The 15,832-nt window shown below is 43.3% G+C and overlaps 1 protein-coding gene across 1 annotated transcript; it reads left to right on the forward strand.

Annotated features, from left to right (window-relative positions):
- The first annotated feature begins 1,064 nt into the window (after nucleotides 1–1,064).
- Nucleotides 1,065–14,722, forward strand: STX12 (syntaxin 12). The gene is made up of 9 exons (XM_033080841.2): nucleotides 1,065–1,233; nucleotides 4,602–4,671; nucleotides 6,522–6,621; nucleotides 8,330–8,467; nucleotides 9,348–9,391; nucleotides 11,133–11,238; nucleotides 11,680–11,752; nucleotides 11,921–12,003; nucleotides 13,283–14,722. Exons 1-9 carry the CDS (start codon nucleotides 1,119–1,121, stop codon nucleotides 13,370–13,372), a joined length of 819 nt encoding a protein of 272 aa, XP_032936732.1. The 5' UTR covers nucleotides 1,065–1,118; the 3' UTR covers nucleotides 13,373–14,722.
- Nucleotides 14,723–15,832: the final 1,110 nt, after the last annotated feature.

Raw genomic sequence — 15,832 nt, forward strand, 5'->3', positions numbered from 1 at the left:
GGGTTTGTGTAATCTCAAGGAGGCTCAGGGGGATCACACTGCTCTCTACAACTCCCCAAGTGTCAGTGGTGTCTCAGGAGCTTGAGACAACCACTGGGTATGTTAAAAGTCTCTGTGTCCCAGCCCGAGCACCAGAGAAAGAGTCAGGAGACTCTTCTGTGGTTTCCAGAGGTGTTTATTTTATCTAAATTCAAAGTTCTTTCCCTGACCAGCTGTGGTCTGTTCAGCAGCTCAGCCCCAGGCACACTGCCCGCCTTCAGGATGGTATTATCTTTTTATACTACAAACTACATGTAGAACATTATCTACAATTATCTTCCAATACCTATCACTTATATTGTACAGTCTGGTTCTACTCTAAACCAATCCAAAAGTGCCAACATCACCCAGAAGATGGATGCCAAAAAGGAGAAAGGACAGAACACGCCCAAATTCCTCCATCATGACCCCAGATCCTTATTCTTGAAAATCTTAAAAATCTACTTTTTCACCTTGTGATAAACTAACTTATACTCTACTTATTTTTTGTGGCTTGTAACTCTTCATGTAAGGGTGGTAATTTTTCCCAGGGGCTAAAATCAAAGGCACAGGGGTTTTGGGCTCTGTGCCAAGGCTCCTGAGCCCCCTGCCAGGGTCTCAAACCATCCACGGCAGCCAGAGGGATGTCCTGGGTTCCACACCCAAGAAAAGGCTGTAGTGAGGTGGGTGCTGGTCTCTTTGCTGTGCCCGCAGTGAGAGGATAAGAGGAAATAGCCGAGACAGTGGAGATTGGGATGAGATATGAGAAAAAAACGTTGCGAGGCACTGAAGGGGCTGCGCAGGGAGGTGGTGGAGTCACCACCCCTGGAGGTGCTGAAGAGGCGCCGGTATCCGGCGCTGGGTGCTGTTTTAGTGGTTTAGGGGTTACAGCGGCAGTGCTGGATGATGCTCCAGGCCCACTGCCACCCCCCCGGACCCCTCGGCTGCACACTCCGCTCCTCTCCCCTCACGGCGGCCGCGCCCTCCTCCCGCCGCTCCTCCCGGCCCCCGGTCCGTGCCCAGCGCGCAGGCGCGGCGGCCGCGCAGGCGCGGGGCGGGCGGGCGCTGTCAGCGGGGCCCGCGCTCGCTCCGGCCCGGCCATGTCGTACGGGCCGCTGGACCCGCGCGGCCCCGGGGCGCCGCCGCCGCCGCCCCGGGACTTCGGCGGCATCATCCAGACATGTAGCGGCAACGTGCAGCGGATTGCGCAGTACAGTGAGTGCGCGGCCGGGGAGGGACGGGGCTGGGGCCGGGAACATGAGGGTGCGGCGGGAGCTGCGGGGGCAGAGCCGCTCCGTGGCGGTGCCGGGCAGCGGTGCCCGAGGCGGGCGGACCGGGCCGGTGATGCCCAGCCCGGCTGCTGGCGCTCTCGGTGATGCCCAGCCCGGCTGCTGGCGCTCTCGGTGATGCTGACGCTCTCGCTGAGGGTCTGTCGCTGTCACCGAGCCTCCCTTCCCCGGCCTCGCTGACATCTCCGGTCCGCTCGCTGCCATCGGTGCCCTCAGTGAGGGCTCCGGGGAACTCCCTCGCTGTGCCAAGGATCTCGAGTGGGGATGGGAACGGGCGGCTTTCCCCTCGCTGTGCTGGCAGTGTCCTGCTCCTGGACAGGATGTTTGATTTAATTAGGGACAGGGTGTTGCACTTCCTTGGTCGCCTGGTTGTCATTAGAGAAAGTTGTCGGTATTGTGTGATAATAATAAAAATCTCAGTACTGATGGCTGAAATGCTGCTCACTAAAGTAAGTACATTCAGGAGATTTTTTGGTATAATTCTTCCTTAGGATACAGCCTTTGTTAAAAAAGACATTAATTGTTCAAGTGCCTGTGCAAGTTTTTACGGGCAAGATCAGTCGAACATGTTGGTTCCTCAGAAAGCTGGTGACTCCTCTGATGATGCAAAGCTATTTATGTTTCTGAAAATGCTTTGCTCAGTCATATTCATTTCTCCTTGGTGTAGGCATTGCTGAATTGCTTCAAAGCTTGCCAAATAGCATGGTTTGTTGAGGTTTTTCCCTTTTTTATTTTTTTCCTTTACACTCCTTGTTTCTTCCTTCCACGGGATTTCTTAGAGCCTCCTGTTCTAAGCAGCTCAGCTTCTCTCTCTCATAGGACAGGCTTCTGCTGTCTCATGACCTGCAGCCATCCTATCTCCATGCTGCCTATCTCAAGTTAAACAAATAGCCTTACAGTTTTATCGAGGTGGGTGGGAACACACAGAACATCTGACTTAACGTTACAGTAGTTTACTTTATTGCACTCTATATGATAGCTTTCCATTCAAACCTTTGAGAAGAAGATACATTGAAATCTTAAGGCTCTCTTCATTTCTTCTTCCCCTATTAGGAAAAGAGCAGAAAAATAGACACAGCTGAGTGTTATTCACTTCCATGGGGAGTCTCTGTGGAATGAGCATTTCACACAAAATGTACAGAAAACCGGTAGCCTGAGCTGGCAAAATTGTTGATTGCTCAGGTAATGTAACAGACTTGCAGCTAGAGGAGAGACTGAAGTGTTTCAAGAAATCTTAGCTGTCAGACAGTGAGCATGTGGAAGGCTCTACAGCCTGAAACTAAAAGGGCTTGGAGATGGAAAGCTGTTGACTGAGGAGCTCTGTGTGTTGGTACATACCCACTATCCAAAGAATAAAGATTTCCAGCCTCTTCCTTTCATTTCCCAGACACTTTATTCTCATTTTGTGTAGACTGTGTGTGTTGCTGTTGGCCGAGATAAACTGAGCAAAGCGAGCTGCTGAACCTGGCTCAGGGCAGGACAGACATTGCCCAGCCTGGAAACAAGACTGCAAGAATCTCCCCATGCAGAGGGAAATAAGTCACAGAGTGTCTGGACATTATGGCACAAATGCTGTTTGCCAAGTCCTCAGCATCCACACACAGAGAGTGCAGTCCTTGAGCAGTTTGTCATCAACTTGACTGTGAATTTCTCTGACCTTCCTGTGTCTGACAGAGCTGTGAAATATGTGCAGTCTTGCTTGCTGGAAGCCAAGCTCAGTGTATGAGGAGTTGCCAACCAACTCCTCACAAAATAACCTAATGGAAGTCTGAAATCCTAGGTGAGAATACACTTGGTGGATGTAAAAGCTAATTACTGGCTAATTACTGATGAACTTGTATTGCAGCTTTAGCTGAGCTGCCGTTGCTATTAGCCATTGGACATCCTTTAAAACAAGTGGCCATTGTAGGGATCTGATGCTTCTCCAGCAGCACATTTAATCAACTGCAGAGGCTCCAGGCTGAAAGCAGAAATTATACAGGAGGGTGTCTCTGAATTGGAAGAAACTCTTGTTAAATTCATGAGATAATTCAGTTCAATTCAGTTGCTTGTGGAACTGTATTAAGGTGATTCTTGGTCTTGCCTCACACTGGCATGATGCAATAGCAGAGATTTCATGACTGATTTTGCACAATCAATCTTTATGCTGCTCTAAGTGCTGAGCCCAGCACTTCAGTAATGATAAAAACTGTGCTGCTGCAGAATAAAGTAGATCAAGAATAAAGCTTCTTGATCTGTCAGAAAAGAATTCTAAGGTAGGGGGAGTGGAGAGAGAAAATGTACTTGCTTTTCTTGTAGGTTAATGGTTTGATATGATTCATTGTGTGGTTTCATGATCATGAGTGCCTACACAAAGAAAATAGTGGGAAAACATTGGAGATAAGGGAGAAGGAGCTCTAAAATATCTCTCTGTGCTACAGCATGAATTCAAATTGGCAAAGGCAAACTTTGAGGTGCAGGTTGCTATCTGTTGTTCCTGAAAGATAGTTTGTGCCAGTATTGTGAAAGGTTTGGACTATCATGAGTAGAAAAATTCAGGTCTGGGGTGCAGTGGGTGGTTTGAAACTAATAGCAACACTTGGCATTGTCTTTTAATTTTTTTTAACAGAGCACTAATAATTCAAGTAATTTAAAAGTAATGTAAAAGTGGCAACACAGCCTAGTGAAGTTTTTCTGCAGCAGTTATAGCCTGAAATAGCAAGGCTGGTAGAAACAGCTCTGTTATTGGTTTAAAAAGGTTGAGGAAAAGGAGTGCACAAACTCTTAGCTCCAGTGACTTCTCTTCAGGGTATCTGTGCCTCACTATCACTTTCTTGTCTGAAAGTTATTTTGTTAGGCTGGATCATGTATAGGTGGGGAGGTTTAAAATACACTTTGCATTTCACAGAATCCCAGAACTGCTGGGTTTGGAAGGGACCTCTGGAGTTCATCCAGGCCCTGCTAAAGCAGGTTCCCCCTGAGCAGGTTGTGCATGCAGGCAGGGTTTGAATATCTCCAAGGGAAGGAGACTCCACAGCTCCTGTGGGCAGCCTGTTCCAGGGCTTTGTCACCCTCTCAGCAAATGAAATTTTTGTCATATTTAGATGGAATTTCCTGTGTTTCAGTTGTTGCTGTTGTCCTGTGTCCTGATTCTGGCCCCATCCTCTTGGCATCCACCCAGAGGTTAAGTCAGATATTGAAATAAATTTAGCTTTTAGATTTCTTTTGGGGAAACCTAAAAGAATACATTCAAGAAGGAAAAAAATATGTTTGAACTTGTCTTATTAACTCATCTTGTGGTGTCTTTATCTTCAGCTGCTCAAATAAAGAATTTGATGAGCCAGCTGGGAACCAAACAGGATTCCAGCAAACTTCAGGAAAATTTGTGAGTATTAAATGAGCAAACATTGGTATAAATGTTCTTTCATTTCTGTCTGTGTTCTTAGGATAGTGGGTTACTTGCTTTGGGGAGATGCTTTATTAGATAAATTTAATACAGTCCTACAAACCCAGAATGACTAGCTGCATAAAGTAGTTTACTGAACAAATTAAGGTGTTTCTGCAGGACTCTGGAGAAGCCATTCAAAGCTGCTGGGTAGGAGCAGTTCTTTCTGTATTGTTCTTCTGTATAGTTTTTCTATAGTTTCTTTTAAAAGTAATAGTACTTCAGCCATGCATTAGCATTAGCTGTCCTCTGAGGAGCAGTCATACTAGCTTCACTCATGGTTCAGAAGAAATTAATGCCATACCAGATATTTGGTGCTCACATGACACCAGTAAGGAAAAACAGGAAGTCCCATGACTGGTGAAAAAGGAGCTTGTAGTACAGATGGATGTGAGCAGTAGAAAGATTAACAATAATATATGGCAGACAAAATGTCATTTGTAATTTCAGAAGAATAATGTGCCAGTGGGGGACAGTGTAGAAGACATTTAAACAGGTGTAGTTCAAACTGAGCCCTGGAGAGGCTGGACAGGGGCTCTCTGCGTCTGTGCATCGTTTACAAACTCATGGAGCATAAATAGCACATTATGGAAAGAATAATTTCTGAGGTCATCAAAGAAAACTTGAAAGTACATTCTTTCACCCTCTCTTCATGTGACAGTACCTTGAATCTCTGAATGCACAATTATCCTGGTTTTTATAGCAGTGATTTTAGATAAATTCATGACTTGTGGTGGAAGACACACATACCACATTTGAAGGATGAGATCAGAGTCCAATTGGGAGTAGAGGGGATTTGTTTCCTTGAGCTGCTCAGTTGACTCAATCTCTATTTAATCAGTAGATTAAAGAAGTAATCACTGGTGACCAAACAAATGCCTTCCCCTTTAACATCACTGCATAATCTCTCCTCTTTGGGGTGAGAGTGACTGCACCCCACACATTGTCAGCTGCCTTACAGACTTGCCAAAATGCATAGATGGTATGTTTAGTTTGCATATACAGTTTATACAATAATGGAGTCTGAATGTCTTGAATTGTGTGTCCATTAGGCCAAGTAAATGACTTTCACTTAAGCATCTTCTACCCAATGAATGCAAAAGAAATTGCTTCTGGTTTTAGTATTTTTTCTTTTTTCTTCCTAGTGTATAGATTTTATATAATAGTATTAGATTCTTCAAAGCAATGGCTTCATATTGCAATGTTATTGGAAAACATAAAGGCTCAAGGGAAGGCCTTGCAATTCCTGAAGTAGAAGCTGGATTTTCTTTTTTCTGACCACTGTTTTTCACAAAAATTAAGAATTTAGTATCAGAGTCCCTAAACTGTTATCAAATGTACATTTAACTAATGGAGTTGGTGGTTGTCACTAATTGGCACCATAAGGAATTCACCCTAAAAGAGGAATTATGTTCACTGAACAAAGTTGTTTCTCTCTTATGCCATTGGAGAAAAAAAATGTTTTTTAAGCTGCTGAGTTATACTAGTTAGCAGGGAGCAAAGAAATTATTTGAATCTTTTTTTAAATGTAGTCCAGAGTCAAGTTGATGTTAAAAACCAAAGTACATCTCTGATCCTGTAGGTTAAAGCTGTAAAGCTGTGTGATCTCAGAATCCCTATTTAGTCATTATTCTGAGTGCTAAAACGCTCAGTGGCTGCTTTTTTGTGTAACTGCTTTTGGATTTCTGTGTGTAAATGCTTTTGGATTTCTGTGTGTAACTGCTTTTGGATTTCTGTGTGTAACTGCTTTTGGATTTCTGTGTGTAACTGCTTTTGAACTTCTGTTTCAGACAACAGCTGCAGCACTCTGCAAACCGCCTTGCCAAAGAGACCAATGAATATCTCAAGGAGTTGGGGTCTCTGCCACTTCCCCTGTCTGCTTCTGAGCAGGTAGGCAGAACTTTCTGGACATATTTATATTTCTAGATCACTCATTTCATGGAACTAGGCTAGACCACAGTGTCACAAAGCCTGAACTGGCACAGTTGAACAGACAGCAGAAAGATGATGGTGAAATAGAGAAACTCATTAAGCTGGCTTCATCCAGGCTGTTCATATGACACTGGGAAAACCATATTTCCCAGGAGCAAATAGGTATAAAACTTTCCCACATGAGAATAAGGGGAGAACTCAGTGTGCAGTTCTGGTTTTTGGAGTAAATTTCTGAAAAATAATGTTGTTTACAAAGTGCCTTGGTCGTGGAAGGTAGTGTTGAAGGTAGTGTTTTAGGATAAGAATTCAGAGCAAACTGCCTGTCAGTATGAAATGTGAGTATTCCAGAAAGATTTCCCTTGCATGTGATTTGTTAGTGGTGGAGGGGGGAAAGCTGACTCACCTTGCTTATATTTGAATAAAGCAAAATATGATGAGGCAAAGATCATGATTTTCTCTTAACAAATACTAGTTCCTGCTCCCTGTGGGAAAGAGGAGGGACAGTTCTCTGCTGCTAGTTCCAATTCACAACTGCCTGCTTTTGGGGTGCTGTTGTAGGATGATCTGGGGATGTGGGTCAGCAGATGTTGGCTTGGTTTAATTCTGTATTTAAGGTTTATATGGCAGTTGGATGCATGACCATGCTTTGCTGCTTTGTTCAGCAAATATTTTTCAGTTAATCTTCTGTGATGAACAAAATACTGTCATGTGCATCTCCCTGAATGCAGCCCAGGGAAAATTCAGTCAAAATCTGCAGAAGCTGGAATCAGCATGCTGAGGATCTGCTCTGACAGAAGGGTTGTTGCTTCCAGAGGGTTCAGGTGGAAGCTTCAGTGTATCATGAAGCTGCTGTAGTGGCTTATTATAGAAAAAATAGAATTAAAAATATTTATTTCCTTGGAATGATTGTTGAATTGGTACATGCTCATTACAATCGTGGAAATCCCACAGTTTGAGCCAGCTATTGCAAATCTCTCTACTTGAAAACAAAAGAACTGACGTAATGTTTTCCTTGGGACAAGCTTTTCCACAATTCCTTATTTCCCATCACTGGAAATGTCACAACACTCAAAGAGATGTCCTGTGGAGGCTAAATAAATTGGCACTGTAAAATGAGGATGAAAAAGATTTTTGTAAATTAGTATTTGGAGAAAAACTGAAATGGTTATCAGGACTAAGGTTTTATCTGATCTAATAACAACAGGCTTGTAGTGTGGCATGGTTGGGAGAGGCAGCTTAGGAGACTCAGGGTGTTACCATGAGTTCTGGAAATGTGTGGCTTCCTGTATTTGTGAGTGAAGTGTGTATTTGTGTGTATTTTGTTAAGTACAATGAAGTTGGCTAAGTGAAGGGATGGAGGGAAAAGGCATTGTAGGTAACCAAAAGGTATGTAATAAATGAGGAATTTTTAAATGTGATGAGAGTAAAAATAATGGTATAGCTCAGACTTTAAAACTAGATTAAATTGGAGAGCCTTGTTGCACAAAACTGTCCTGCAGTTGGCAAGGCCTGGAGCATTGGTTTAAGGAATTAAAACATGGTGGGCTTTTTGTTTTATCCAGCACCTAAAGATCTCTGAATGCCAGCACTCTTTGTTGTTGTTGTTGTTGTTATGATGGTTTTTCAAGAGTCTGACAGTCACTTTGTTTGTGTTTTGATTCTTTAGCGCCAACAGAGGCTTCAGAAAGAACGATTAATGAATGACTTCTCCACAGCCTTAAATAATTTCCAGGCAGTACAGAGGAGAGTGTCAGAGAAGGAAAAAGAGACCGTAGCAAGGGCGAGAGCTGGCTCCCGTATTTCTGTAAGTATTGCTGGGAATTTTGGAGTGATATGATGAGGTCTAAGTCTTCTGGGAGATCTTGTACTTGCCTTCCAACCTCACACCTGTTTACTGACACCTTACTCAAGCTGAGGCCTTGGTGCAGTAGTTTTCCATTGCAGGTGTTGGAAGTAATCTCTCATTTCAGTGTGCTCCAGTGTCAGTGTAGAGGAGGAAAGCAATCCTGGTAGTTGCAAATGTTGCAGATGATGAGATGAGGAGTCAAAGCATAGTGAACAGCAAAGTATTGCAGGCTGCTCTTCACTTCATGTCAGCCCTGTGCTATAAAATTTAAGACTTCAGATGGAAGCTTACCACACCTTCAATTACATCTCAAATCTCACACTATGTTGCTTTATATTCCTGTGATTTTTGTCCTGCTGATATCTCCAATGTATGTTCACTGTTATGTTTTTGATAAACCCCTGTGGCTGCTAAGAATTCATAATAAAATGGCCAGTGAAAGCATTTCTCTCCTCTTACCTCAGGGCTTTCTGCTAGCTCTGCATTCTTATTTTCTGCAAGGGAATACATTTATCCATTGAATTATGCTCTAAATTTTTTGCTTGATGTTGGGAAAGGAGGTTGCAAACATTGACAGCTGATCCAAGAACATGGACTGGCTGCTTTTGATCATTCAGTTGCCTCTGATTTGCAGAGACAATCTGAATCTAAAAATTGAATCTAAAGATGAAGCTAAAACTAATTTTACATAACCTGGGTTTAATCTGAAAGCTGCAGTGACAGTGGCATTCTCCAAGACCTCTTGGAGAGTATGTGCCTTGGTCTTGAAGATACTGCTGGTGATTTTGTGCATGATCCTGGTAGTCTGTGAGAGTAGTGACTCATTTATCTCTTCCAGGCTGATGAGCGGTTCAGAGAAGAACAGCTTGTTTCATTTGATAGGTAATAACTTCTTATACTCTTGAGATTTTCACTACATAGAACTAAAGTTTTTCTGGTGTGATGTATTACTGTAACTTGGGCCAGGCTCTGCTGGCTGAACACAAAGCAAAAGAATTGAAAAGCAACTATTACAGCACATGTAATATACTATGTAAAAAACTGAATATGACAGTATTTTATCCTCCTTAAATATAGATTGTGTGATTACTACCCTGAGGGGAATAGTAGTGCCCTTAGGATGTGGCAGCTGGAGCTCCTGGTGTTCTGGCCTGTAAACACAAATTTACCAGACAGGATTTCACTCTCTGTGACTCCTTCCACTGAGAGCTCTGTATTTGTATCACGGGTTTGGATGTTCTCTAGCAGCCCATCTGGAGCTACAGCAGAATAGCAGATGGGGCTGCCTAAAATTCAGAAGTCCTGGACATTGTGCACTGGCAGAATAATCCTGGAATGTGCACAAGACAGCATTGCTGTCACCTGTCAGACAGTTGTGCTGTTCTGCAGTGACAATGTGCCTGTGTGGTAGATGGCTTTGTAAAATGTTGCATCAATTCTGCAGTGTGGTAAAGAGAGCCTGAGCTCCTGCAGAAGTATTTGTGATTAATGTGTCAACTGGGCTGAAATCTTTGCCCTGTTTGTAGAAATCACTTTCTGAATCTAGAGACTTTGCTATCTGTCTCCTCCTCCCTCTGCTCAGCTGCTCAGTGTGTGTCCATTGTTAGCCCTGGGCTTTCACTGGCAGCCAGGAGGAAACCCCAGGAGTTCAGTTATGCAGGTTCTGGGAGGGCTTTGAAGGCCTTGCCCACAAAAGCAGTGGGACCAGAGCTAAGACATGATGGCACACAGTAGCTATTCCACATTCAAAGCTGTTCCTGTGTGCCATGTGTCAGAAACTTCTGCTTTTGAGATCTGCAAACCCTATGGTCATCTCAGGGCAGAATTACTGGAATGGTCAGCTGTATCTGACCTACTCATGTAGTTTATTTTCATTTCTTTAGGCGCCTTTAAGACTTTTAAACTTAATAGTTAGTGTTGTACTCAACACTGGACTGGTACAATGTTTTCTGGCATACTTCTCTATTGAAAAAATGGAGATGTTGCCCTTGAGGAACATTCTAAGCTGAACATAGAGATGGCCTTGTATTATAGATGCTGGCTCCACTCTAATTGATTTAACTTCTGCAGCAGTTGTGAAGAACCAGCTCATCAGGAGAGAGGTAGACTGGGATGTAAAATTACTTGAGTTTTTAGTATCTCTTTTGGTGTGGAATTTAATTCAAAGTTCCTACTAGACTAACAAATTAAAATACTAAAACACTTTAGTCTTATCTCCAAATGTCAGATAGGCAAGAATCTTTGAATCCAGGTGCTTTTCAGGTGTTCTTCTGTTAATGTGCTTGCAGGCTGCTCTCTATCAGAACTTTCACCTTAATTTCTCCCTTTTGGAGGGATGGTAAGAAGCAAGGAAGATAAAGAAATGCTATAGGTACATTCTAGAACAGAGTGTGCTATGCATGTAACTGCTTTCCTGTATCTCCACATTGCCTGATCTGTCAATTTTTTCAGTTGTTCCAGTTTGTGACTGTTGTCACAAATCAGTCCTGTCCTTGTACAGTGCCAGGGCCAACAACTGGGGGCTGTTCTGTAGGAAACTCTTCAGCTTTAACTCATTTTGCCATAAAATGCAGCATGGAAGTACCTATAGTCAGAGACACTCTGACTTTCCCTCTCTTTCCAGTGGTGAAGAGTGGAATCAGATGCAGTCTCAGGAAGAAGATGTGGCAATAACTGAACAGGACCTTGAACTCATTAAAGAAAGAGAAACTGCAATCAGGCAATTAGAGGTGACAATCCTGCATAGTTAACAGTACTGGGAGATAAATCACAGGATGCAGTGTTAATTAATGGGATGGGCTGAGGAGAGCTGATGGTGGAGGAGAGTTCCTCACAGACAGGACTGATGCCAAGATCATCTCCCTGCTCCTGTTGAAGGAGATGTATTTTCCCTCAGTGTTGATTAGTGATCCTCAGATATGGCAGAAGCAACTCATGTTACAATATTCATACTGTGCTAATTGCTGCTGTGATGAAACAAATATTCAGTAGCTGGAGTAATGTCAGCTCCTAATTAATCCCAAATTGAACAGGTGGTAACACCAAATCACCTCAGTGAATGCTGGTGTCTATTCTCACTATTGAGTGATGGTCAGAAGAGGTACTAAGAGTAAGGATTAGAAAATATTTTACCCAATGCTCATTGTAACTTGTTAAACTGTTGTCTTCAGGCAGACATTTTGGATGTCAATCAGATATTTAAGGATTTAGCCATGATGATTCATGACCAAGGAGATATGATTGGTAAGTGCATTTGGATAATAACTTTTTCTTGGTTCAGTTACATGTTTTGCCAACATGGATTAAATTTTTCAGTGTTTTGCATTAAAAGTATTTTAATTCTGGCTAAAATTTTTATAAACACTGAAGCTCTGAAATATTTTGCAATGAGTTCTCCTGTTTTTTCCATAGATAGCATAGAGGCAAATGTGGAAAGTGCAGAAGTCCATGTGGAAAGAGCCAGTGAGCAGTTACAGAGAGCTGCCTATTATCAGGTAAATTCTGTGTGCTTGCTTGATTGTCACTGTATGGTTGAGTGATAATGAAACAGGCAGAGCAAAACACTGAGGGCTGCAGCACACCAGACTAGTTATTATATGGCTCATGCAAGCTTGCATTCATTCAAAATTGGCTGCAAGGAATATATAAAGCACTTGAATCAAAAACATTATATAGAAATTCACCTTCTACTTTAGAGTAGATAGAGTGTGGCCCTTCACACTCTGCAAGCCTAAGTGTTCACCTGTCTTTGTTGTTAGGAGTTAGGAGAAGAAACAACAACAAATTCTGATGTTGTATCCAACTTGTAAATGTATTGGCCAAGACACTGAATGCAAAAATCTATGCCCAGACTCAGGTAACTTCTGGAGACCAGGATTTGCAGCACTCCTGTGCAGCTGCTGAGTTTCTGTCCCATATCCTGTGCTCCCTGTCCCATCCAAGCTCTCACTGCTGTATGGTAGCCCAAGTTTTCTGTAGGTTCCTTTCATCATCCTTGTAGGTCCTGCTTCTGTGGAGGGGTAAAGGTTCTGCTTTAGTCAGTCCCAGTACTGCTGGGACTTCAGGCTTCCACACAAGAGAAATACTGGACTCTTCCAAGCTGTTAACTGGGAGGTACTGGAAGTAAAACTCCAGTGCTGTTGAGTGCAAGAGTGGGAATGTTGTAGTGGTATCCTCTCTGTCTCTCCATGGCTTCCTTGCCAAAGTTCTGAGGTATTTCTAAATCTAAGGTTGGGAGCTGTTGGACATATTTTGCATGTGTTTTTTTTTCTGGATGGAGAAAGAAATGGTTATATATAACTACCCTCAAATCCTTAGATGCCAAGTTAAAAATACTTGATGGACTGTAGTTTCCTGTGAGGAATAAAGTGAGCAAAGCTGTAAAATCCAAGTCAGTAATTGTACATGAAATCATTTAGAGATTGTATTGGAGAGCTGCTTAGGAGTTTGATAAAGATTACCTGAAAAATCTAAATAGCTAGAAAGGTTTGGCCTTCTCTGAGGCTTGTATTTTCCTTAAGAGAAGCAAAACCTGTCACATTTTGACTTAACTGCATCTCTTAGACCACTGCACTCCTAAAATTACAGTCATCTGTAGGATCATGGAGTTTAAGGAACATGCAAAAGTGTGCAGACTACACTGGTTACTTCTCTCAAATAACTGTGGGTACCAAGTGCTCTTGTTCACCCAGGTTAGTGACATGAATGGTAGCCTTGCTTTTTCCTCAAGTGTTCCTGGTGTCAGTGGCTTTTTTTTTTTCCTTCTCTTATTAGAAGAAATCCCGTAAGAAGATCTGTATCCTGATTCTTGGCCTTGCTGTGGTCTGTATAATCATAGGACTCCTTATCTGGAAGACAACATGAAATCTTCCCATGGAACCCAGTCTCACTGCTGAGATTTTTTCTGTCAGAGCAAACAGGCTGACTAGTCTCGGAGATGAATTGACCAACCTGAGAGAGCACAAGTTGGAACTACTTCCAGTAATAGATATTAGCAACTAACGTGCAGATAACTAGTATTTGGAATTAGTGAACCATGGAGACAGTATTTATCAGTTTATATACAAATTATATTGTTTTATGTAACTAAAATCTTGTGGTTTTGCTTTCTGTAATGTGTTATTCCCTGTCCCAGCTGTATGCTGAAGTGTGATCAATAATTGGAGATGTCTTGTTTTTGACAAGTCACACAACTTCAACATTTTGTGTGTGTAGGTAATTTTGTTGGACTGGAATGAGAATGATGTTCAAAGGCAGCCCACCACCAAGCCACATGATGTATACCCAGCAGTTTCTAAAGTCTCCAGTATCTGCCCCATGGTTTTATTGTCTCCAGGTAGCTGTGGTTTCAGATTCTCTTGGAGAAAAGGACGTTGTCACAGATTTGAGAGGCAAAGAGGGTATGTGTGGATGATAATTTGAACCTCTACATGCTGGTCAGTTTAGCCTTGAGACTCATAACTGTTTAATTTTTTTGGGTGTGGTTGGGGTTGTTTTTTCACAAAATGCATCACTTGAGGAAAGAATGTTCTTTGACTTAGAATCTAACAGTGCAATCTCCTTAGACAAACTAGCTGGTCGCTTGCTAGTGACAAATAAATCCTTTTCCAATGCTGACTCAAGCACTTAATATAAAAAGTTTAGCTGCTCACTCCCAATTGTTTTTAGAGGCTTCCAGGGGGAAAAACACTTAAAAAATGAGGAAGTGGGCATCTTAAGTTCACAAGCTAGCAAGATTATGAAGAGTGTTAGCAGAAATCTTGATTCTGAAGCAGTGCTCTTGAAGCTCACTTGTAGTGTTGTAGTAAATATTATGTGTGGCTTGTGAACATTTGGTATTTTCAATTATTTATGAAACAGAAGGTGCAGAAACTGGCTGAGTGAAGTGCTAGGATTCTCAGACTGAGGATGTGTGTGCAAATGAAAAAGATTGCTGGTTCCAGCTCACAGGGTTGGGCAGAACAAGCAGGCACTCCCCACTTCAATGTAGTTCTGAACTGACATGCACTGAGGGAACAGAAATCTATCCAAAGCCCAGCTGGGGTGGTAAATGCAGCACATTGACCCATTTTGTATTTAATCCTTATTCCATGTCTCGTCTATAATAAAGTAAACGTGAAAGCTGGGAAGGGAGTGTTCTCCCAATTGCACAGTAGTTTGCACTATTGCGCCATCATTCCATCTAATAATCATCAATAAACACTTTTAAAAGCCTCTCAGAGCTCATTTCTCTTGCAGTTTGGACATTTGCACAGGTGTGTTTGCAGTTCCCCCTAGTAGTAGTAGAGGACTTTACATCAGGACAGTCGTGTTTCCTGCAGCTTTAGTTCTGTGGTCCCTGATTTTGCAGAATGAAACTCCCTGAATACACAAAATTTATTTCATGAGGACATTTGCAGTACTTCTGTGCAGAATCCTGTGCAATAGCTGATCCCAGAAAAATGAATCTCATACCTCAGAGCAGCATTGGGACAGCTCTGACTCTTTGCCATTTGCTAGAACTTGGAGGCATTGGTGAGCCTGTACGATAAAATCTGACTTGAAAGCGAGGGAACTCTGTGGTGTTCTGCTCCTTTTTTGAAGTTTTCCTTGGAAGTGGTAGAAGCTATTGATTTGTGCATGCCTGCTGCCAAGCAGAGTCCTTTGGATGTCACACTGTCATGTAAGAACAAAACCACTTAGCTCCTCTCCAGATCTAAAAGGGAGCATTGTTTGTAGGCTCCATCCTTCATCTAGCCTGTTTAGGTCCTCTGGAAACTGGAATTGAAGGCACAGGTACAGGCTGCTGAGCTCAGGGTTTCTGTAACTGCTTGGCTCCTTTCTCCTCTCTGCACCTCGCTGACCGTGGCAGTAGAACTGCAGACACTATTTTTAAGCCTTAACTAATTAATGTTCCCGAGCTTGAAAAGCCACTATCTTGAAAACTACAAATAAACTCCTGTGGCTGTTGCTGCAGCGTGCTGGCACGGTGTGCCTGGCTCTCAGATGTGTGCTACCCCTCCGGGAGTTTCTGGAAGCGTTCTGGGGAGCCTGGCTTGCCGTGAGAGCGGGGCCGAGCGAGCGGGGCGGGGGCTGCGGGCTCCGAGCACAGCCCGGGGGTCACCCTGCGGCCGGGGGGACCCGGGGAGCGGCGGCTCTTGGCTCCTACCGGCTCGGACCGGGTGTGCTCGGCCCGGGCCGTGCCCTGGGCTCTGTTCGGCCAGCTGGCCCGGGCTTGGTACCGGAGCTGTCCCCGGTACCGCGGCTGTCCCCGTGTTCCAGGGCTGGGTACCGGAGCTGTCTCCGTGTCCCAGGGTCGGTACCGGAGCTGTCCCCGTGTCCCAG

The sequence above is a fragment of the Catharus ustulatus genome, chromosome 26 (assembly GCF_009819885.2).
Source record: "Catharus ustulatus isolate bCatUst1 chromosome 26, bCatUst1.pri.v2, whole genome shotgun sequence".
Taxonomy (NCBI): domain Eukaryota; kingdom Metazoa; phylum Chordata; class Aves; order Passeriformes; family Turdidae; genus Catharus; species Catharus ustulatus.

Coding starts and splice junctions, on each gene's coding strand:
- STX12 (XM_033080841.2), top strand. CDS start 1,119: ATGTCGTACGGGCCGCTGGACCCGCGCGGCCCCGGGGCGCCGCCGCCG. Junction 4,672..6,521: donor AGCAAACTTCAGGAAAATTT/GTGAGTATTAAA, acceptor CTTCTGTTTCAG/ACAACAGCTGCAGCACTCTG. Junction 11,239..11,679: donor CTGCAATCAGGCAATTAGAG/GTGACAATCCTG, acceptor TGTTGTCTTCAG/GCAGACATTTTGGATGTCAA.